At 36.6% G+C, this 24,651-nt stretch overlaps 2 protein-coding genes across 3 annotated transcripts in view; one reads left to right on the top strand and one right to left on the bottom strand.

Moving 5' to 3' along the window:
- Window positions 1–24,651, top strand: part of ERBB4 (erb-b2 receptor tyrosine kinase 4) — a gene marked incomplete at both ends in the record, with an annotated part of 1,001,312 nt that overhangs the window by 363,123 nt on the left and 613,538 nt on the right. The window lies entirely within an intron of this gene.
- On the bottom strand, window positions 12,164–13,194 carry LOC308432943 (protein SET; the record flags this gene model as incomplete). The annotated part of the gene is made up of 1 exon (XM_080932833.1): window positions 12,164–13,194. One exon carries the CDS (start codon window positions 13,192–13,194, stop codon window positions 12,352–12,354), a length of 843 nt encoding a protein of 280 aa, XP_080788959.1. The 3' UTR covers window positions 12,164–12,351.

Genomic DNA, 24,651 nt, shown 5'->3' with positions numbered 1-24,651 from the left:
GATTGTGCAACATTTTCTTATGGTGCCTATGTGTGTGTGCTCATGTGTTTGCATGTTTGTTTGTATGTGTGTGTTTATCTGGGTGTGTGTGCATACATTTTGTTTGTATAATTAAAATAAGTGATTATATCAAAACCCTAGATTTTATTTTTCTGAAAAGTTTAGTAACAGAAAGGTTGTGTGTTTAATTGTGTTAAGTCAGTAAGACTATAATATCTAATGTTTGTATTTAACTATTTTTAAGTACAGTGGTCTATGTTTTTCTTTCATGCTATTAATGGTGACAGATTGCAAGAGAATGTTGTGAAAACCAACATTTAATATTCAGAATCTTCAGTTATTGAGTTCAAATCAAATATGCATTCAAGAAATGCAAAAAAAAAAAAAAAAAAAAAAAAAAAAAAAAGATACTGTCCTCTGTTTTTTGTAAATTCCATGCCTTGGCAGTACGTGGAATACTCAACTGTCTTTGTGGTAAAATAAAGCCTTTTCCCTGAATTTGGTGGTGAGCTTGTATCTGGGTAAGACAGGAATATTGAACAACAAGTACAGAGAATAAAATTATAACTTGGCACTTGGGTCAAAGCAGACACTCTAGGTTAAATGTAATTTTCATAGCTCTGAGAGTTTCTGCATGCTTTTTCTAAGATCATTGAGCATAATACATATGCAATTTTATATGTATGTATTTAAAGCTGGCTTTTAAATTGAAACTTGATTTTCTACAAAATCTAATCATGGAACTTGTATTACATTTGAAAAGACTATGTGATTTATACTTGGCTTAGGGAAATAAACTTTTTTCCCTCACATGTTAAGTAGCATGAAATCTGAAAGTATATATTAATTCAATATCTGGATATTCTTCACAAATTTTACAAAAGAAATAAAGAAAAAAATCAATTTTTAATTGAGATGTCATTTAATGGTGCCTTAAATTATTTTTTTATCAATTTAAATTAAACATTTAATAAGCCATGGATAAAATTTTTGTTTCAAAATTATTCATCATCATGAGTATCTAATTTAACATCTCCAAAACCCATTGTAAACCTAGCTAAACCTTACTGGGGTGGGTGAGACTGTAGGTTCTCTGAGTCAAATAAGCCTCCCTAGCCTAAACATATAGAGTTCCAAATATATATATATATATATATATATATATATATATATATATAGAGAGAGAGAGAGAGAGAGAGAGAGAGAGAGAGAGAGAGAGACAGAGAGAGAGAGAGAGAGAGAGAGAGAGAGAGAGACAGAGAGAGAGAGAGAGATGTATTTGTTACACACACACACACACACACACACGCACACATTTCAAGGAAATGGGACAGAAATTAATTATTATATAAGGATACCTCACTTCTTCCTTTGCCTGCCACATGCATGTCTATTATTATACACCTGTGCAAAAATTTATAAATTGCACACAAACAAACTAATAATAGATAAAATTAAAAGACTGGTGCTTGCCCATGGCCTGGATTTTGTATTGGGACCTGTTATTGGGTGGCCATTCCTTCAGTCTCTGCTTTGAGATCTTTGTCCATTCATTTCTTATAAATAGAACAAATTTTGGGCCACAGATTTTGTTGGTAGGTTGGTGTCCTTCTTCCTTCACTGGGGGTCCTGCCTGGTTATGAGATGTGTCCTATTCAGGTTTCGTATCCCCACTAGGCATTTTGGCTAACATTTAGGCATCTTGACCTAATGAACCTCCCCCATCACAGATCTCTAGGATTTGCTAGGAATTTCCTTAACCCCAATTCCTGGCAGCTGAAGATTCTCATTCATTCTCAGGGCTCTCTGGGCTTCTCTCCTGGCTCTCTTCACACCTTATACTGCCTCCCCTGCCTGGTCCCCTCCCCCTTCCCTCTCCTAACTAGTTTCCTTCTTTCTTCTCTCTCATGACTATTGTGTTCCTTCTAAAATTGGTTCAAGCATCCTTGCTTGGGTCTTCCTTCTTGTTTAACTTCCTTGGGTCTGTGGAGTGTAGCATGTTTATTCTGGATGTTATGTCTCAGTGCCACTTTTCAGTGAATTTATACCATGCATGTCCTTTCGGGTCTGGACTAACTAACTTAGAGGGATATTTCCTAGTATCATCTATTTCCCTGAAAAATTCATTATGTCCTTGTTTTTAATAACTGAATAGAATTCCATTGTGTAAATAAACCACATTTTTAGTATCCATTGCTTGGTTCAGGGACATTTGGTTGTTTCTAGTTTCTGGGTATATGAATAAAGTTTCTATGAACACAGTGGTGCATGTGCCCTTGTGGAATGGTGGGACATCTTTTGGTTATATGCCCAGGAGCAATATAGCTGGGTTATCAGGTGGAACTATTCCCAATTTTCTAAGAAACCACCAGATTGATTTCTGGATTTTAACCCAGTACCAATGCTTGCCAAGTAAGGGCTCTTATTCACTAAGCCATCTCCATAGTCCTATTGATTGTAAGAGAATACTATTAGAGATATAATTACTATTAATAACATGCCATTATTACCAGTGAGAGGAGTTAATAATAAAGTTCATTTAAAATGTCTTGAATTTTATAAATTATAATGGACTCTCCAGGAAATGTGTCTTGGATTGAAATATAGATATATAAAGAATGAATTTATTAGGGTTCTGAGAACATTCAAAAATCATCTTTAAAGATTTGAGGATTAGTGAATATAAACTGTGTTTCAGTGTGGGTGCAGTGAATATTTAGACTTAGTTCAGCTTTAAAACAAGAACGATTTGGCTAGCAATATATTTCACTTTATGAATTTTTGCTATGGAAAGTGGAATATTTCTTCAGCTGTTTCTGCATTTAGGAAGAATTTTTGAAATTACAATTGTATCATTTCTCCTCCCCCTTTTTGTTTGTCTTCCAGACCTCACATGTAACCCCCAATTGCTCAATTTATGGCTTCTTTAACATTAATTATTGTTACCTGCGGGGATTTAACATAAAACAATGATTTTGCAATGGGCTATCTTTTGAATTTTGGAAACCAACCATTAGAGAACAATCACATAAAACCCCTTTGGAAGTTTAAAATTCTGTATATTTTGTTAGTTTTAATTCAAAGCAGAACACCTTATTGCCTTTCAAGGAAATGGATTGAATAAAACTCTATGATAATTTTGCATGAAACTAAGTCAATTTTAAAGGTCTCTCTTTGGTCACATAGAGCATAATTTAAAGGTCAGGAGATTAAAAATAAAATGTTAAAATTCTTGCATTTAGAAACACTATAATTATTTCTTTTGATCTCTAATTTGAACCCATTCATTGTAAATCGTATATTACAATATGTAATGAAAGCTGTAAAAAATTAAGGTATTTGTTTTGGTAAATATAGGCCTCATCAAATGGTATCTATTTTATATAATTCTACATAAAAGTCAAAATACATTGTTGAATGTTGATGGAAGTAATTTAAAGCAAGTCAATGGCAAGTCAATGTTGTATTTGTTTAAAAGAAGAGATTGTTTGAGAATGAAAGAAGGGAGGGAGAGATTGCCTTCTTCCTCTCTCCCTTTCTTTCTCTCTCTTAAACACACACACACACACACACACACACAACACACACTCCCATGTTTATTGTGACTCCTGGTGTCTGGCAGCCCTTCAGCAGAGATAACTCACATTTTCTCAGCTACTTCTCTTCTTTTCCTCTGCAATGCTATAGACAGCAGCTATGTTGGTAATCACAGAGGACATGGCCAGACATTTTCCCAGTACTTTTTCTGAATTTCAGCTTCTAGGTGGTCCTGATACTGTGTTTTCTGAGAGGTTAAACTGTAAGTTTTGTACTTGGTTGTTGTTTTTAACAGCCAGTCAATAGTTACAAATGTTCAGAGGTCCTACAGATAGTGGGAGGGTTGTTTCAAGAATCTGAGAAAGATAATTTTATGAAAGCACTGTGAAACATTCACTAAAAAAATCAATGAAGCACCAACAAAATATTGAATAGAGGTTAAAAAAAAGGATAGTAATCAGATGCACTAGCAAATATAGCATCTAAAACATGTAACCAGGGGTTAGGTACACTAGAGGGGACTGGGAAAAAGAAGAATTCCAGGATGGGGAAGTAGAATATATTGTTATGGAGAGACACAGAGGAGACTGGAGAAGGAGGATTAAATAGAGATGAGGATGAGAGAAAGAGGCAAGAGCATGAATATGGGAAAGACATTCAACACTTTGAGCCATTGGAGGGGACATTGTAGAAGCTGCCTAAGGTAGATGCATACATATATATGAACGGAAAGAATGGAGTTATCAAATAATTAGACAAAATGCCTCAACTTGACATTATATGCCACCAAGTGAAACATCTATGCCAGAAATTCAGTTACTTGTATTGCTGGCCAAAGGGGCAGATAGGAACTCCTAAATAGTGCAGGCTACCACCAAAACTGTAGATTGTTTTCCACTTGCTGATGGTAAGGACCTATTGCTGAAAACACCTCCTACATGCTCTCCTTCTTAAAATTCTACTTTGGATTAAATGGGAAGCTCTTAGGGAAAATAAATCCCATAGTTCCTCTATAGTAAAGATTTTACCCATGAGCCTTATTGTCCTTCTATCATAAATTGTATCATAGTAACCTTCAGGTTGTCTATAGCTGTATTTCTGAAATCATCTAGCTTACTTTACTATATTTTCCTCCACTCTCCTGCCTCCTCTATAACTCAATGGTGTATACATACACACACACACACACATACACAGAGAGAGAGAGAGAGAGAGAGAGAGAGAGAGAGAGAGAGAGAGAGAGAGAGAGAGAGAGAGAGAGAGAGGTGGGGAAGAATGGAGGGAGGAGAGACTGAGAGGGAAAGAAGGGTTGGAGAGATAAAGAGAGTGATGAAGGTAAAGATAAAATTCTGGTCAAATTTTCTGACTCCATTAAAATATTTTTCCCAAAGAAAATGACCTAACTTTTGTATTTTGTGAGTTTCATTCATGAAGTATATTCACATTAACCTGTGGTTCTTTCTAGATCTCCCAGTATAGCAATTATTTAAATGTATGCTTCATTTCTGTGAGGCTCCTAAACAATTAATGCCAAGATTAGGCATATGTATTTCAGATAGAACTTTAGCATCTACCCAACATCCCATATATAATGGCAGCTCTGCATGTATTTTCAGGTAAATACATAAGTAAACTTTAAAACCAAAGAATGAGTTCTCTTATATACAGCATGTTTTTAGTCAGATAAAAAGTTCAACAATTCTTTTACTATTTACTTTTTAAATAGTATTCTTCGTAGTGTCTCATTTATTCTGTGATACATAAATCTTCTATTCCAGAAAATGACATTGGTAGTCAGAAACGGCATGGTACTTGCAGTAAAACTTTGGAAAGTATAATGGGAATGAATGTACACAGGTATAAAGACTTAATCCATAGGTGTTACAGTTCATGTCCTTGGTTTATTTAGGCCTCATGCCTTTCAACAATCCTTCTCAGATTACCTCTTAATTAATGACAAAGTCTCAGCTATCAATGAGGGTTCTCTCCAGAAACATAACCAGTAGGATGACTATATATTGCCAAGGGGATTTACTAGATTGTCATACATGATGCAGGTTGCATAGTCTAAGAGTGGTTTCAGTGATGGAAAGGCCGGGGACACAGGAACTATATATGTGTGTGTTTGTGTATCTGTGTGTGTGGTGTGTGTGTTTGCATGTGTCTCTGTGGCATGTGTGTGTGTATGTATGTTTGTATATCTATGTGTGTGTATGTGTGTGTGTGTGTATGAAGACTTTAACAGACAAGATTATTTAAACAAGTCAAAGTAAACAAGAATGTATTGGAATTTCCCCCAGAGAAAAGCTTAGTCACATTTAAATCCTTGGGTTGTCTGATGTGACCAGAATCAGATGAATAATAGGAAAAGATGGTTTTGCATAATTAATGATACAAGACCAGCATTACAGTGAAGCAAATGACATTTTTTTTTCTTGTTTGGTTCAACCATGTTGGTCCTAGTCATTTTGGGTTGGTCTTAATTCAGCCTGTAGAAGCTTGAAATTTTCCTGTCTTTTTTCCCTATGTTCACTTAGCTTATCTCAGAGCTAGTTACTGAAATTAAAGCAAACATCAAAGGATGCCTTCATTAATCATTGTAAGGAAGAGTCAAAAACCTCATAATTTGAAACTGAAAATGCAGATTGTGGGTGTACCAAGTTTGTCATTTTCCATAATAATACGATACATAATGCTTATGAGGAAGACGTTTATTTTCGGTTTTGAGAATCCCAGTCCCAGATATACTGTCCCATTGCTTTTCCTATGATTAGGCAGGGAGAGGAAGTGGGTGGGCAATACTTTTTGGAGGCACATGCCCAATAGCACAAAGACCTCCTAATACATCGCACTTCTATAGGTTATGACAGCTTCTAATACAAACATCCTAATTTGAATTTATAGAATATTCATTATCAAAGTTTTGACAGACTATAAAGTGACATTTTTTATGTCAATGATATGTGGTAGCTGCTCTCTTGAATGTGTGTAACTTCAGGATGCTTCCATGTGGAAAGTACGCTTTGTATCCTGCACAGGATACATTCTGCTGGTGCAATCACATATCAGGCAGAGGTTGCCAGAAAGTGGAAATAGCAGTAGGGTGCTTTAAACGTAACAATATTAGAATGGACTGAATAGTCACTGAATTGCTTTAAAGTTCCTTATTAGACACAGCAAACAATAAGTTAAGCTTCCAAATGACAAGGTGTACTTAAGCCTTTTGAGGTAAAAAACACAGTTGTCTTTCCAAGAGATGTAGTTTCAAAAGAACTTGGCTTACCCTTTTGTTTGCAGAATATAATTGCATCATATCAGCATCAAATGAAGGAGCTTCATTTTCATTTGCAGGGATTTATTTAGAGAGCCATTCTGGTGATAAAATATAAAGTCAAGTGTCACCTGAGAAATTCCTACAGAATGTCCTTCCTCTCAGTTAAAGGACTTTGTGTATATCAAGGGACTGTGAGTAAGTTGGGTAGTTTGTCCTCTATTCCCATCCTATATTGGTGAGACTGCAGTAGCAACAGGACCCCTTGGTTACTCTCCATGGCTATGGGAAGAGACTTGTCATTTGTGGGTCTTATGCAATTTTTTTTTTTCTAAAAATTAAGAAGGCACAGGTTAACAAGTAAGCCGTGTCGATGGGGGGGGGGGGCGGATGGTAGAGGAGAGAAGCTGACTCCTGCAGAAGAACCAAGGCTTGGAAGAAAAGAATACACTGCAGGTACCTTGAGGGCATGGTGGGTGTGGGGAGCAGAGAGGAGTCCAAGGTGCAGGGAATATGCTAATAACCAAAGTACATGCTAAATGGCTCTATGGCGTTTTTCACATACATACCTTAGATCTTTTTTTATCTTTTGAGTAGGATAACTTCACCTTGTCAACCTCTGACTCCCCCATCAAGATTTATAAGGCACCTTTTTCCAGTGTCTTATATCTTTATGTACAATTTGTCTTTTTAATTGAGAAAGTATCTCCATCGTTGTGAAGCAGTGGGCTAATTGCATTATGCTGATGAGGGTACTAAGATGCTAGAAGGTTAACTAGCTTTCTTGGGGTCACTCATCAATAGCTGGCAGAACATAAAATCAGGACTTTCTGAAGACTCCTATTGGAGAATTCATAAAAAGTTCAGCAATGTACATAATTAAGTTCAATTTTCCCTCTGCTTGTTATTGAGTCCTTGCTTATTTTTGTGGCTAAACAAAAAAACAAAACAAAAAAAAACCAAAAAAAAACAAAGAAAGAAAAAGAAAAATCTTCAGGGTTGTAATATGCTACTAAATAAAAATATTTGCCATTGTTTGCTAATATTGAATTATTTGATCATAAGAGTCTCCTACTCCACCCAATATGCTATAAAATTTTTACATGTTGTGACAGGTTAAGTGAAGCTAAAAAGGATGGTCCATCTCAGTGGCCCATGATGAGTTATCACAAAAATTAGCATCTCTTCTACATTATAACAATTGTGTTCAGATAAAGACATGAGAATTAAGGGTCAAGTGATGACCAGAATGTGTATATAATAAGCAACGGGGACATTATATTTTCAGAAATCATGCCTCAAAATAAGAGTTGAAAGAGTGGGTGTGCTGTTCTGAATAGAGGGAAAGGGAAGTGTCCTTCACATTTGCACCTATCTGAAAGACTTTCATAGAAAAGGGAGTGGCATGGGCTCATGTGGTATCAGAAGTTTAAAATTAGGCAGAAGTTTGAAAGAGGCGGAATTTGACTGTATGTAAGAATCTGGCTAACAATTAGAGCATTCTAGTAATATAATGGAGTGCCTTGTGAGTTTAGGGAAATAGAAGGAAAGTCATAATTGAACACCTTGTATTTTCCAGGCTGGCAGCCAATGGGTCCTATAAAATACCTGAAGGAAGGGACTACATTAAAGTGTCTCACATATTATAGGCAACCATTTGACACTTGTTAATTCCATCTAAGTGTTTCATATGTAAAAATGTATGTATATATATATGAATATGTATATATGTATATACCAATCTAAAAATAACTAACATGATCAAAGTCAAAGTTTTACATAGAAAGACTGAGTTTTCATTACATCCCAGACTAACAAGATAGCCTAGCTAATACATGGATGTCAATTCATGCCAAGTTCTGCCAAGTGTTGCCACCAAAGTCTGTTTCTTAATTCTGAAAAGGCAGCCAAGGTGTGCAGGGGAGGCAGAAAGGGGAGCAGTTTCATTCATTTTAAAAGAAGTTGTTTAGAAAATTCTAGATTCCTTCTTATTTACTATGGCTCTCATTCATTTTGCTTATTGTTGTTTTTTTTCAATTTTGTTTTGCTTGGGAGTGAGGTTCTTCTGGAACATATATTCCATGTTCTATGACTTCTAAAAGGATAGACAAGACTTCTGGTATTCCAAAGATGGATGGAGTAGGAGGTTTCAGACTGGAAAGCACTTTTGACTCTCAATTTTATCCAAAACATATCCCCCAGACATTCTTTTAAGATTTATCAATTTATGGAGCTACTACTTAAGTTGTATTGAACAAAGGTTTGAAGTGTGTTTAGTAAAATGTGGTATAGAAAATTCCTGCATGACCCCTCACACGCTGTTTTATTTTCTTTCTTTTAATATTCACTTGAAGGTTTGGTACTTACAGCAGTTGGCTGTTAAAAAGCTAAGATGCTTGAGTATTTTAACAGTGGGGTGTTGAGGATTATTAATCACTGTCTCAGCTTTAGGTTTTATCTTGACTTAGGGAGTTAATATTTCACTGATCGATCCTGAAGAAAAGTTTTGCTTATTAGCTAATGTCAACGGATTCATCTTGATCTACCCTCTGAGCTCTGTGCTTATTGTACTTAGATGTACCTCTTGCCTCTTCTGTGTCATTTTAACACACACATACACACACTCACACACTCACTCACACACACACACACACACACACACACACACACACACACACACACACACACACACAAGCATAGATAACTTACCAAGGTCATTGTGCTTATCTCAAATAATTAATGGAAAAACACAAAACTGATTTTACAGCCTCTATCTAACGGGGTCATCCGGGATGTACTTTAATTTTATTCTGTGAATGAAATTTTAAGGTGTAATGTTGTCTAGCTGCAGATGATAATAAACTACTTTATAACTGACATGTACTCATGCAACTATCTACTGCTCTGATTTTTTTTCATTGCAGAAATATTTGTCTACATAAATAGCTGTATTTTATATTCCAACTTACTGTTGCTGTAACAAATAATACTCTTGTGTGTCTGCCAGTAAGTATAAGATGATATAATAATCAATGTAAAGAAAAAGCTTGAAAGTTATAGTCTCAGTCCCCGAGGACTTTATAGTTTCTGTCTTTAAAAACATACCTATTCACACATTTAATTAGATGATAATTATCTACTAAGAACATTGCTAAAGAGTGAATATCACAGGGAACCAGGCAGTTTGGCATAAACTAGCCCTAACCAAAAAGGAACACAGGTTTGGTAACAAGTGTACTTTAAGGAAGCAAGGTCATTCAATGGACATGCCTCTACACACTCAAGCCACTACTAACAATATATTTATGAACAACCAACTAGCTAGGAACTCTTGGGCTTTTTAAGGAACTAGGAGAGAGACTATGGCCACTAAGGAGGCTTTTGGAGGCTTTTGTGGGCCTTCCTAACTTCACTGACAATTACATTCAGTATATTATATTCAGGTAAGACCAGAAACAACTCACAGACTGTATGAAGTCCAAGAAATAAAGAAAACAAATATATATATATATATTTACAAAACAAGAAGACTTTGACTATTTCCATGTTGCATTTTGTTTTGCATGTACTTTACGCTCATGGTAACTATTAGGTTTTCAATGCATACTGTCAAGCCCTTGAAAAAATCAAGTACTGACTAAAAAATATATTCACATAGTTTTATGTAAAAATTATTTTAATATCTGAAAAAACAGTACTGACAAAAATGTATAATTTTAAGCAAAAAATGTTTAAAATCTGTACATTTAACTTTGTTTTGTAAAATAAAGTCGTTTAAAAAAAGATCAATTCAAATCGAGAGGAATACATTTATTTTGTTTTTTTCAAATTTAGAAAGTCTCTTGATGAACTCTGGAGAAATGATCTATCTATGGCTAGATTTTTCTAGTATAAATTGGCTGATTTTTTTTGGTGGTATCATGAATTTAAAATAATCTAATAAAAATTTTCATCAATAAGCCTTAGAAGTCTTTGATACAAAAAATGATGTATTTTCTTAATTTAAAGAAGTTGTGTCTTTGGTATGCATTTAAAAGTCCTTTGAACTGAACAAAAAATGAAAAAAAATTCTCTCTTGACCTAGAAACATTTCAGTGAAGCAACGGCTAATTCTCATTCTTTCTTATAATTTTCATTTAAGTTCATTTACCTTAAAATATATAATTATGCACATTAATAGAACAAAATGTGATTTTTAAATGTCATATATTATGTAATATTAAATATGGTTAACAATAATTATATCCTACATATTTATCATTTTTATGACTGAAATTTTAAACATAGTTTGATGTGCTTTAGATGAACACAGTGCTGTTTTCATGCATATTATTCCTACTGTGCTTGACTTCATCTGCCTCACTCAATAATTAGACATTTGTTAGGTCCCATGACCACACAATGGAATGTCCTTTTATTAGTATTCTTAAATGATATTTTATACATTTTATTTCCATCTCTTTATGACATTAATACAAGGCTGTACACTAACATTCTGAAGTTTTACTCTGCAAAGTGCTGATTTGCCAATAGACTACCCAATCAGGCACTTGTCCCTTGGCCCTGTAACCAAATCTAGACAAATAGTGATTAAAAATTGACTCACCCACACATCTCATGCCTAGCAGTAAAATGTCAGCAGATTCTGAAATAAGGTGATTAGCAATGCAAATGCCTCTTCTGTACCTGTGGTTTACAATAAGCAGAATAAACAAAGCCCAGACCCCTTGAGAACAGAGGCCCTTCAAATCTCTGCTCTAATGACTCTTACTGACTAAAGACCTACTTATCTAAATGCTTAAAAGATTCTTTGCATTTGCTCAGGGCTTATGCTTCTCTGGAAAAGCTTTCTTTACACTTGTTTAAGCCTAGTGATCTCTTCTTTCTGCCTTTTATGGCCTTGGTCACTCTCACGTTTTGTTTACATACTGTGTTACAATCATGCTTTTCATTGACCATGACCTTGGGCATCATGCCGGGTACATTAGTGGACATTTGGGGTCTGGGAAGTGGATCTAGGGAATCCAGGCAGGAATAGAACATTTCTTTGAATATTAATATGAAGATGCTATAGGGAACATAAGTTCTCAGTGCAAGTAATTATGGTTAAACCAGCCCATCAATTTAAAGACAAAGAAAAAGTACTATAGTATTTCTGCATCAGAACCAGGGAAGGAGAATAATGGCTCAGTACTAGGAATAGAATTAGGTTAAGGACTTTAGCCTTCATTGTCCCTTTGATCTATTACCCTCCCTTGTTTGAATGCTAATTAGTTTAATGGAGTCCTTTGCTGTTTTCTTTTCTTTTTTTTTTTTTTTTTTTTTTTTTTTTTTTTTTTCCTGAGATTCTTTTCCTGTTGTATTTTGCTCAAGATATTTTCCCCCAAATTAGTCGAGAACCATGATGTTGAGACCTCACAAACAGGGCGACCGAGCACAGAGGGACAGGGAGGAAAGGACTGCCAACTTGCTCCCAGGGACTGGAGAAATTTAAAAAATAAAAAGAAAATAAAAAAGAAGGTTGGATCCATCAGTCTTCTGTGCTAGTCATCCTCGCCTTCATCCTCCTCTCCTTCCTCCCCTTCATCCTCATCTCCTTCTTCATCAATATCTTCCAACCCTTCTTCCTCTTCATCGTCATCATCATCATCCTCTGCCTCTCCTTCTTCATCATCCATATCCGGAACCAAATAGTACTGCAAGGGATTTGGCCAAATGTCGTCTTTGATGACCTCCCCTAACTCGTCAGCCCCCGCGTCGGAGTGGTCAGTGAACCAGGTGAAGAAGCTCTCCGGCTCCTCGTGCTGCCTCTTCCTGCTCGCTTTATTCTGCGTTTGACTCGAGCGTTTTGTCAGATCCTTTCCAGATTTCCATTTGATCTCGGTGGACTTTGAAGACGGGTCACCACTCTCATTCAGATGAAATTCTTTGGAAAGAACTTTATTTTCGAAGTAAGGATTTTCATCAAAATAAAAATCTATTCTGTAACCTGATTTAATGTCTTCAAATTCTGTCACTTCGACTCTGGTCAAATAATGCAGGGCCTCCTCATCTTCCTCCCCAAGCAGTGCAGACACTTGCGGATGGTTGACAAATGTTGTTACCCAAAAATTTGGGATTTTGGCGATCAATTCTGACCTCTTCTGAAAAAACGGTTGGCGGAGTTTGTTATATTTTTGTTCTACTTTCAAAATTTCCTCACTGGCTTGTTCATTAAGTCTGTCTATTTCATTTTGTACTTCATCAATATGTTCAATTGCTTCTTGCTGTTCTTTTTCTCCCTTCGGCAGGCCTGGAGAGGCCGACTTGTCCTCCAGCTTCGGGGCAGCAGCGGGTCTGGGTTTCTTGGACTGAGGCAGGATCGCAGATCGCCGCTTCGGGGCCATGGCGTTAGGGATGTGGCCGGGAGACCGAGGCCAGAGCCACGATGTTCACAGCAGGAAGAAAGTCGCAGGACCCTTTGCTGTTTTCTAAGTTAGGTCTCTATCTTTCTCTCTCTCTCTCTCATTGTCCTAAGCAAAATTTAAAAACAAAATTAAAAAAAAAATCTTTAAGTCAATGGAAACTATTGATGCAGTATATGCTCCTAAAAGTTCACTTTAAAATGGAAATAATTATCCATTCTTAATCAGGCAATGGCTTTGAAGCAGCAGTAAATCTCCCTCTCACCTGCATCCGCAGGTTGTTCTGGAGGTGAGATTCTGTATGCTTAGCCTTATCTTTAAAACAGAATTAGCATAGTGTAGATATCAAGGTAACTGAAGCTAACCTTTCTAATCTTTCCCAGCCTTGCTGTAGATAACTATGACAACTAAGCAAGCAAAAGGACATCCCACCCACATTCCACACAAGCAAGGGGAGGAAGAGAGTCTTAAAAATGTAATTAGTGTATTCTTAAAAAGTACATTAAACAGAGCTATAGATGGCTGTCTTCCAACATGGGAGAATTTTAAATTGACTTTGCCCTAGAGCCAAAACTAATGTTTTTGAAACGTTGGAGTTTGCAAGAAAGCAAGAACAACATATTTTTACGTCCCTGTAGAAATCTTCACCTCCTCTCTGTGCCTATAACATGCAGATTGGAAATAGTTTATTATTTGAGTCTTGCTACCAAGGGCAGCAAAGTAAATTTGTGACAAAGTGTTCATGAAAGTAAGTAGCCTTGTGGCAACTTTTGGCATTCAAAGATCATTATGTTTAATCTATACACACCAAGATTATGTGTGTCCATGCTACGTTCTGTTCTACATGTACTTTATGCTTATGGTAACTAGTGGGATTTCAATGCATGCTATCAAACCTCTAAAAGAATTGCCAAAATGCTTTAAAAAAAATTTGTACATGTATCTATCTTCTTTAAATAAAGTTGTAAGATAAATAAGTAAATAAATTAAAAAGAAAGTAAGTAGTTCAAATGGAACATTTCTTCCCCTATAAAAATAGTTATCATAAAAGTAAATCATCTTTTACTATGTAAGATAACATAGTGGTAGATTTATTCTCCCATTTTTTTTTATTGGAAATAGATTCATTGCTCATATGATACACCCAGACTCCAGTCCTCCCAGCTCCTTCCACACACCTCTCACCCAGATCTACTCCGTCTATGTGTCCCTCCATAAAAGGGCAGACCTCCATGAGATGACAGCCAAACAGGACAAATCAAGATACAATAAAAGAAGATGAAACCCCTCATATCCAGGCTGGTCAAGGACATCCAATGGGACACAAAGGACTCCCATAGAAACACTAAGCTAACAGCCATAGCAAATACACAGAGTAGCTGGTGCAGACTTATTCGGGCCCAGTCCTTGCTGTTCCATCTCTGTGAGCTCCTGTAAACCCTGCTTAGTTGATTTGATGGGTTATATTTTTATAGTGTTCTCCACCCCATTAACATCTAGAGTCTCTCCTCCCCTTCTTCTGCTGGGTTTCCTGATCTCAAAGGAGAAGAACCCAATGGAAACCTCTAATTTAGATACTTTCTGTGCTTAATAGTTGTCTATGGGCTACTGCACTGATGCCCTGCTGCTGGGGGAAGCTTCTCTGCCAATGAGTGCATAAAGCACAGGTCTATGAGTATAGCAGGATATCATTAGGAATATTTTCATTGAAATTTTTTGGCTTTTCCTCATTTATTATTTTGAGTGGGCACCTTGTGCATAAGGGATCCAGAGTATAGTCCCTAAGGTTTTTCATCAGGTGCCATCCACTTTTATTTTTGAGATGGATCTCTTATTGTTGAAACAAACAAACAAAAATCTCAGCAGCAATGTAGGCTGGCTGACCTACATTGGTTTATAAGTATGTATAATAGTTATAAAAGTATGTTTTTGTAATGTAGTTTAGGTTCCCCAAATTGTAGGGTAAGCAATTTACAAACTGAGCTATTTCCTCAGCCATGATATTTAACTTTATTATTGTCTATTTTATTATTGATAGTTGACATGTATGCTTTTGTTCAATAGTATTAATTATGAAGTGTATTTCATATCTGAAGATCATCCTTGAGAGACTTGTAGCCCCATGGAATGGGAAGACCTGGGGAGGGTGGATGGGGGTGGGGACATCCTCTTGGAGAAAGGAGAGGAAGAATGGGATGAGGAACTGTTGGAAGGCAGAAGGGGAGGTGATAATGACTGGACTGTAAAAAAAATTATTGAAGATAATAAAAAAGTTTATTTGAGTGGTAAAACTGTATATGAATAATTAACTGACTTAGACTTGCATGGTTGGATTCACGAGCAAGCAGTATATGTTTACACTCTACCCATAGGTATTTTTACTTCTTTATCTTTGATGAATGGGCCTAGGAGTCATTCCTCATATACTCTAAACCATTATTGGATACTCATAAAAAGAGAAGTTTATTTGGTTGAAAGTCAAATTTTATATAAAAATATTTATATTCTGCATATTTTTCTTGAACTACCTTTAAGTGGATTTTTCATCACATCAGATGTATTCTATTTTATCTCAAAAATACTGGGAAAGGAAAGAAAACCATTTCCATATCAACTTCAAGGGCTGGAGATGTCACTAAAATCCAACTATTCATTTCTAGTACCTATAAAACGACTCACTCTTGTCAAAGTGAAGTTTTACTTTCTTCAAAATAATCACAGATACAGAGACAGACTGAACAGCATGCTGAATTTCCTATTGATGCCAAGAAGTAGAGTCCACAAGGCAGGAGGGCTCAGTGCTGACATCTTTGTCTCCCTACAATTTGTCTGTATCAGGAGTTTTTCTTGGCAGGCTAAATATTGTAATGCCAGTTTACCTAAAACTTGGATTCAAATGTGCACCGTTTGAGGCTAGACGGCGTCTTGTAAAAGACATGGAATCTAAATAAATGAAGGTAGTGGACTCAGGGAGAGGGGATCCCTGGTTTCAAGGGCAGTGTCTCTTGGAGACAAGCCCTGAAGTAGTGCTTTCAGCTTTTCCTTTGCTCTAGTCTGTTTGTGCCTCTCCTGATTGTCATAATGACTCTGATGACTCTTTCTACAAAGGGTTTAAGTATGTTCAGATCCCAACTCAATACATGGGAATTTTCCTTACCCTATCTCTACCTCCAGCTAACACCTGTCTCCCACTACTCCCTATACACAACTGCCAGAGTGCGGTGTGTGCATTGTCTTCACGAGGCATGAACACCACAGCCTTATTTAACCCTGAGAAAAGTCCTAGGCACGTTGCAAAGAAAATTATGCAATATACTCTACTATGTTACTTTACCCCAATCCAGAGACTTATTTTCTAAGAAGCTCAACTCCAAGCCTACAACTTGATAAAACGTTTAACGTGAAATGTTAAGTGACTAGGGAGATTGAATGGAATATAAGTCATGTGAGTTAAAGTCTTTCACAACCATCTAAACAAACTTTAGGACATGTGAGATCTGTATACCCTGCACTCTACCTTGCTTTGAAGGACAAAATGCTTCCCTGAGCTTTGTTTTGACCCCTGAGCTGTGGCTCTCTGTATTCAGTGCCTGCTGACACTGACATATGAGGCCTGTTATTTCATAATCTCATCGAGTTCTTTTAGGGGATCTTGTAGCATCAAGTCATTTTTTCTGTTTAGAATTTTAACTTATGCCTTTTTTTGTACAAAAGCTGCACTGATTGCAGCCTACCAAGACTGAGGACTCATGACATTCCTGGAAATCTTTACTTGGATTTCTATCGATCTCTTTTGCAACAGTCTCTTGACTGGTGTTATAAACTCCTAAGTTTTAGAACATGTCTGAACTGGAAGAACTTCTTTCTGTAAAGATAACTTGTTTCCTTTGGGAAATTACATTAACTAAACAAAACATAAAACAAACAAGCAAAAGTACTGCGACACCCTTCTTGATTCTTCACTTTTCCTTACATATTTCAAATTCTGTCAAAATATTATGAAGTATGAAAATAGCTTTGCTTTCTCTTTGTGAAATCAGGCCATTAGACCTAAAACTCAACACTCTGGGGCAAGTTTATTGAAAAGTACTCTGTATTTGAGACCCGCACTGATTCAGATTAAAGCTACATTAGGAGTTGAGTCGCAGAATTTTTTCTTTTCTTTGATTTCTATCACAAAACAATTAATATTCCATTGATTTTTGTATCACCCTCATACTAATTACAAATCATTTCTACAACTTGGATGCTTTCTCCAGGGCTTTATGCCATCTTTCGGGGATATTCTTAAATCCTACAATTTTATGAAACTTGCCCATATGAAATTATCACCTCCATTATGAATTCCTTAGAAATGTATCTCAGGAGAGAGCTTGGCATATAGCAAATAAGCCAGTAAGAATTTCAATAAAATTAATGTAATAAGTGTGGGAATAACACACAAGAGTTGTTTTGAACATTGCATGCCTCTAGTGTATAGAGAAGCACAAAGCCAAATGTCAATTACTTTCAGTACCTTAAAAAAAATCACCTAGAAATAGAACTTTCAAAATCCTACTGATTTCTATTGTTAGCCTGGTTCCTTCAAGGTAACAATCATGGTGGGTAGGAAAAGAATCAATAGGCGAAAGGTGGTTTCTGTTCCCTAATAATGTTGCTTCTGATGTGTATGTAAGACAGAAACAAGCAATTGTAGAAGCTTTCCTAGGGTTTGAGAATTCCATATAGCTTTCAGCTGTACTTTCTAATTTGCTTAAATGAACGAGAAATCAACAATGCTCTCTTCATAAGAATTTAAAGCTAATGACTCACCTTTGTGTGTGGCCATATTTTTTCTTGCATAGTGTTTTATTTAAGGACTAATATATCTTATTTTTGATTGGCCAATATCTCACTGAAGTATGATATTTAATTCTGAGGTAATGTCCATAGTTCATTTTTAGGAAATAATCGTATTTTCCATTATCTATCCAATAAATAATGCCCCACAATATTTACTAATAACATGATTTGTCATGCAAAAGAAATCAAATAGTTTGATAATAAGAAAAAAAAAATGCTTCCATGATTACATACAACAATTTGGTATCTATTATCTTTTACACCTAATATTAGAGGACCACAGAACAACCAAGGTGCATACCTTGGCTGACATCTCAACTCATAGGTGATCAAGCCAAGATTCAAAATAGGTCAGACAGCTTCATGGTTTTCACTTCCAATTTGACAAGAAGCATAACATATTAAGATGCAGTTCTCCAAATTGGTATTCAACCCCCATAGGAAGAGCAACAATATAAATCAACCAGATCCCCAGAGCTCCCAGAGACTAAACCACCAACAAAGAGTAAACAAAGAGGGATCCATGGCTCCAGCCACATAAGTAGAAGAGAATGGCCTTATCAGTCAATGAGAAGAGAGGCCCATGGTCCTGTGAAGGCTCAGTAACCCAGTGTAGGGAAATGCCAGGGTAGGCAGGTAGGAGGGAGTAGGTGGGTGGGTGCAGAAACACTCTCATAGAGGCAGGGGGAGGGGGAATGGGAGAAGGGGTTTCGAATGGAAAACCAGAAAAGGGGATAACACTTGAATTATAAGTAAAGAAAATATCCAATAAAAAATGCAGTTCTCTGACCCATGGGTTATCCAGTAGATCTAGGTCTGTGGATTTGGTTAGGTTAATAGTGGGCATTTTAGTAATTATTCTCATTTCCTTTTCCCACATGCATGGAGAAAAATGACCATCATATCATTCTCAATTATTGAGAAGGACAGTAATAATGTCTACCTCATAGGGCTTTCATTAGGTTTACACATAGAATGATGGTAAGTATTTGATAAGCTGAACCTGAATGGCCACACTTTTATTCCTACATAAATCTTCATGGAGGACATGGTTTCATTGTGCTTTGCCCCGTGAGAGATTCTATTTTAAAAGTCTGCCTACCCCTTTCACTTTTTAGAATGTAGGAATTTTTTTTATGAAGAAATGCTACCTGGATCCACCTTTGTTAGTGGAGTGAACAGAAGATGACAAAATGCTTACTCCCTAGACACTGTCTCACTGTTTTGTTTATCTTGCCAATAAACTTGTGTACCCATGCCTTATGCTTTTGAGAATATGTCATTCGCCATTTATAACTATAAAATTCACACATAGACCTTGGTATGAAAAGTGATCCCAAGTTATACTTTGTTTTGTTTTTATTCCATTCTAGGACCCATCTCTTATTAGAACATCATTTGCTTTCTGATAAGAGGCAGAAATGGAGTGAGTCTGTATGGGAGGAGAGATGAGAACTGGAAATAGTAAAGAGATGGGAAACTGTAATCTAGGCATATTATAAGAAAAATATATTTTAATTACAAGGAAGAAAAGAAGAATTACATTGTGGTACTTGCCTGTTTAAGTTCATTTTGAAAATCTTCTGTAAACTGTATGGCTTCTTTAAGCTTTTTTAATCTTCTGATCTATGACTAAATGTCAAAAAAATTAGAATGGCTCTAACCTCTTGAACTTTTGCTCTTATATGCTTTGATGAATATGAATTTGATATGATAGCCAATGCTAACACTATCAGCATAAATCTAGTGTGCAGTAAGCAGAAAGTATACCTTTTGCAAGTCCTCAAACTCTTCTTTATAAGCACAGACTAAAACCAGTGTTAAACAAAGTACCGTGATATCTTACATATAAATAGAATTTGAATTGTATGTGACTAGACTTAGTATCTCATTCTATAGTCATGATGACATAATAATTAACCAAATTAACATATTCTTTGAAAAATATGCGTATAATGATCAAAAATATATAGTTCAGATGTGACAGTGTGCCCAGTTATTAGCCAGTAGCTCAACATCAGTAACCTAGAGCAGGGATAAATTTCATAAGGTCACATAGGCTCCAAAACTGAAGTTGAACTAAAGTGAATTTTCTATGTGTGTTTGTCACACAATTAAAAAGTAAACAGACACCAAAAGATGAGTCTTGGCATCTCCAATGATTTTCCACTGATCTAACATGAGGCCCTTTTCTGGAGTTTAAAGTTAGTTTTAATATATATTTCCCTCATTACTTTTAAAATAAGCTTTGAAGTTGTTTTCTCATTATAAAGGTAAATCAAGTTCACTAAAAAAAAAAAAAAGAGAGCACATAAAATGACAATATATTAAAATGTTTTTATCTATGCTTTGGGAATTTTATCAAATGTATTTTGAGCAGCTTCATTTGACCCCCACCCCCACCCCAACTCTTCTCATCTACCATCTACTCCCTCCTTGCCCATTTCAACTTAAGCATTTGTAATACTCAGGGTTCTGTAGTCACAGAACTTATGGAATATCTGTCTATATTAAGGGGATTTATTCTGATTATTTCCAGTCTGTAGTCCAACAGTGGGCAGCTGTGGATCGGAAGTCCAATACTCTAGGAGTTGCTCAGTCCCATGAAACTAGTTGTTTAATCTGGTGTTCTGTAGAATTAAGTTCCAGCAGATATGTTGGCTAGTAAGTGCAAGCAGTCTAAGAGGAATGAATCTTTCTTCTTTTAATGTTCTTATGTAGAGCTCCAGCAAAAGTTGTGGCTCAGATTAAAGGTATGTGCTATCATGCCTGCCTGGACCATGAACTCAGAGATCACCTTGTCTCACTCTCTTAGGATTAAAGGCTTGCACTGCCTTGCTTTTCAGGGCTTTAGCTTTTCATGGCCACTATGCCTCAAGATCTCCATGCCCAGCTCCAGATCAGAAACTTGTGTTTTCTAGCTTCAAGATCTGGATCACAGATGTGCTAATTCTGGATTGTAGTTCATCCAGATATAGTCAAGATGACAACCAGTAATAGGCATTATAGCATTATTTATGTATTTTACTTATTTGTTTCAGTTTCTCTTTTCTTCTGTGTATTTAAAAATATGTTAACCACTGCTTTTGAAATTATAAGCATATTTGAATCACTAGATTTTTAAATTTTTTGTCACTTTCAGCTAGTCCCATTGTTCTGAAGATGATATAATATCACACTTAACACAAGACATATAAAATTCTGTGGGGGCCAATAAGGCTAGAAAAGATTTGAGGCTTAAGATTACAAGTAAGTTTGTCCCCTTTCATTTACAAGTACAAGTACTATTATAAAGTAGTTAGTAGTTTTTAATGAACATAACACAGTCTCAGACATACCTCGGAGAAGGAATCTCAAATGAGGAACTGCATTCATTAGATTGTCGAAAGACCATGTCTGTTGGACCTTATCTTGACTGGAATGCCTAGCCCCCTATCTGTGGTCCCATCCTTAATCATCTGGGTCTGGGCTGTGTAAGAGAACTATTTATAAGAAGAAGAACAATATCAACCAACCAGATCCCCCAGGGCTCTCAAGGAACAAACCACCAACCAAAGAGTACACAGGGAGCAAGCCATGGCTCCAGCCTCATTTTTAGCAGAATATGGCATTGTCTGGCAGCAATAGGAGTAGAAGCCCTTGGTTCTGTGAAGGCTTATTTCCCCAGTGTAGGGGAATTCCAGAGTGATGAGGTGGGAATGGGTGAGTAAAAAGGGGCACATTTTCATAGAAGCACGGGGAGGACTGATGGGAGAGGGGGGAACCTGGAAAGGGGATAACAATTGAAATGTAAATACATGAAATATCCAATAAAAATGCAAGAAAAGAAAACAGAAAGAGAATTATTTGGGCATGCCCAAGAAGCACACCAGAGAGCAGTTTTTCCCATGGTCTCTGCTTCAGTTTCTGTTCCAGTTCCTTCTTGAATCCTTGCCTTAAATTTCCTCAGTGATGGAATATGTCAGGACAGTATAAGCCAAATAGACCCCTTTTCTCCAAGTTTATTCAGGTCCGTGTTTTATCACAGCAACAGAAAGCAAACTATATTTTCTGAAAAACCCAGTGGGTGTGGGTACAACTGGCTGATGGTTTGAAGCTTCTGTGTTTTCTTGCCTGATAGAAGCAGGGTTTTAACTTGATGGTAAGATAACCTATGGCTATTGTCTTAATCAGGGTTTCTATTCCTGCACAAAAACATCATGACCAAGCAACAAGTTGTGGAGGAAAGGGTTTATTCAGCTTACACTTCCACATTGCTGTTCATCACCAACAGAAGTCAGCACTGGAACTCAAGGTCAGGAAGCAGGAGCTGATGCAGAGGCCATAGAGGGATGTTACTTTCTGGCTTGCTTCCCTTGGCTTGCTCAGCTGCTTTCTTATAGAACCCAGGTCTCCCAGCCCAGGGATGGCACCACCCACAATGGGCTGGGCCCTCCCCCCTTGATCACTAGTTGAGAAAATGCCTTACAGCTGGATCTTATGGAGGCATTTCCTCCACTGAGGCTCCTTTCTCTGTGGTAACTTCAGCTTGTGTCAAGTTGATATAAAACCAGCCAGTCCAGCTATGAAGTAGAGTGGTTACACATTTGACCCTTGTAAAGATATTTGTTTGCCACAGCTTTTAGTCCTAACATCTTGCTGCACCATCTGCTGTCTCTTTGTGCATTTACTCCCTTTTTCATCACATAGGAACCAGTTCTGCTATGTGTTCTGATTTACTTGGTTTTACACACACACACACACACACACACACACACACACACACACACAATTCAAACACTATAATCATCATGACATCTTCTATTTGCCAAGTGTTGAGCACAGCCTAGGACTTATAGAACACGGTTCTTCCTCAGGTGCGATCTGTTTTAGTTTTTGCCATATTATCTTTCACTGGGACTGGAACAAGATGCCCAACAAACTCCAAAGATTCTTCTGTATGTCTCCCCAGTCCTGTGATTATTGTTATATGTTGTAGCCCTAGGCTCTTTAATGTGGCTGCCATACTAGGTCCTTATGTTTGCATGGAAGATACTTTACCAAACACGCTATTGTTCAAGTTCCCAATGAGTATATTTATTGTTGAATAAACAACTAAAAAACTTGGGATAACTAGGATATATTAAGATACACTTGCTATTAATTTAGGGTAGGGTGTTCAGAAAGGAAATAGTGTATCCAATACCATATTAGCTAACTTTTAACCACTGAAATCTCCAAAAAATATGGAGAGAAAAAATAGCAAAATCAACCCAGGACACAAGATCCTATTTCCTTATAGGAAGTCATGAATCCTTCTTCCAGAAGATGAAATATAGCTGATTGTATTGTACTCAATGGGACACATGTAAAAATCTAAGGCTGATCCAAACCAGAAGGATTAAGTTATGATCGTTGGGAGTGTTCAGCACATTACTGTTTTGGTTTAATTGCTTATAGGTAATTAATATAATTATAAGGCATACATAGTACTGTGGGAGGACTCAAGGTCACTAGTCCAAAAGGAAGAGTCAGTATACAGGTACATACAAGCCTCACAATATCGGATGTCTGTATAACTTGCAGGAACTGTCTATCGCTGAAGCTACAGGGAGTTATGGAGGCTTTAAAGTTAGAAATATCTGGAGAATTTTTTTCCTGTAAAGGCTCTGTCATGGGAATACATAGTTATTAAAATTGTCATGCATCAAATAGATTTCAAGAAATATAGAGAATGGTGGAGTTAATGACATAGCCATGATTACAATAGCCTGACAAATTAATATTTGTTGAAGAATTGGAATGCATTTTATTTGTGTTTCTAGAAGGTTTTGTCATTAAAAGCAGAGTTCATTGTGCTTATTGGAAGAGAAGTTAATCAAAATTAGATGATTTCCAGACCGACTGATTGTTTTCCAGACTGACTGTAATCTAATGGCTTATTCATTGGGTGCAACTTTCAGAGGTGCTGACCGCTGCAAAGAGAGCTACTTCTGACTGGCCTGGTGGGCTAGCAAGAATATCCTTCTAAAGATAGCATAGATTTAATGGAGATATTCGAGTAGTTTGCTAGGCAGATCTCTAACATCTCAATAGTCAGCATGCAGAAGAATGAAAATAGATTCTTTCTTATCTCCTTGTACAAAGCTCAAGTGCAACTGGATCAAAGATCTCCACGTTAAACCAGGTACACTGAAACTATTAGAAGAGAATGTAGATGACAGCAGATGCTGGCAAGGATGTGGAGAAAGGAACACTCCTCCACTGTTGGTGCGGTTGTAAGCTGGTATAACCACTCTGGAAATCAGTCTGGTGATTTCTCAGAAAATTGGACATAGTACTTCCTGAAGATCCAGTTATTCCACTTTTGGGCATATACCCAAAAGATGCTCTAACATACATTAAGGACACATGTTCCACCATGTTCATAGCAGCCTTATTTATAATAGCCAGAAGCTGGAAAGAACCAAGATGCCTTTCAACAGCGGAATGGATACAAAAATTGTGGTATATTTATACAGTGGAGTACTACTCAGCTATTAGAAACAATGACTTTATTAAATTCCTAGGAAAATGGATGTATCTAGAGAATATCATCCTGAGTGAGGTCACCCAGTC

The sequence above is a fragment of the Micromys minutus genome (assembly GCF_963924665.1).
Source record: "Micromys minutus genome assembly, chromosome: 19".
NCBI lineage: Eukaryota > Metazoa > Chordata > Mammalia > Rodentia > Muridae > Micromys > Micromys minutus.
This window is presented reverse-complemented; position numbering and strand designations above follow the sequence as displayed.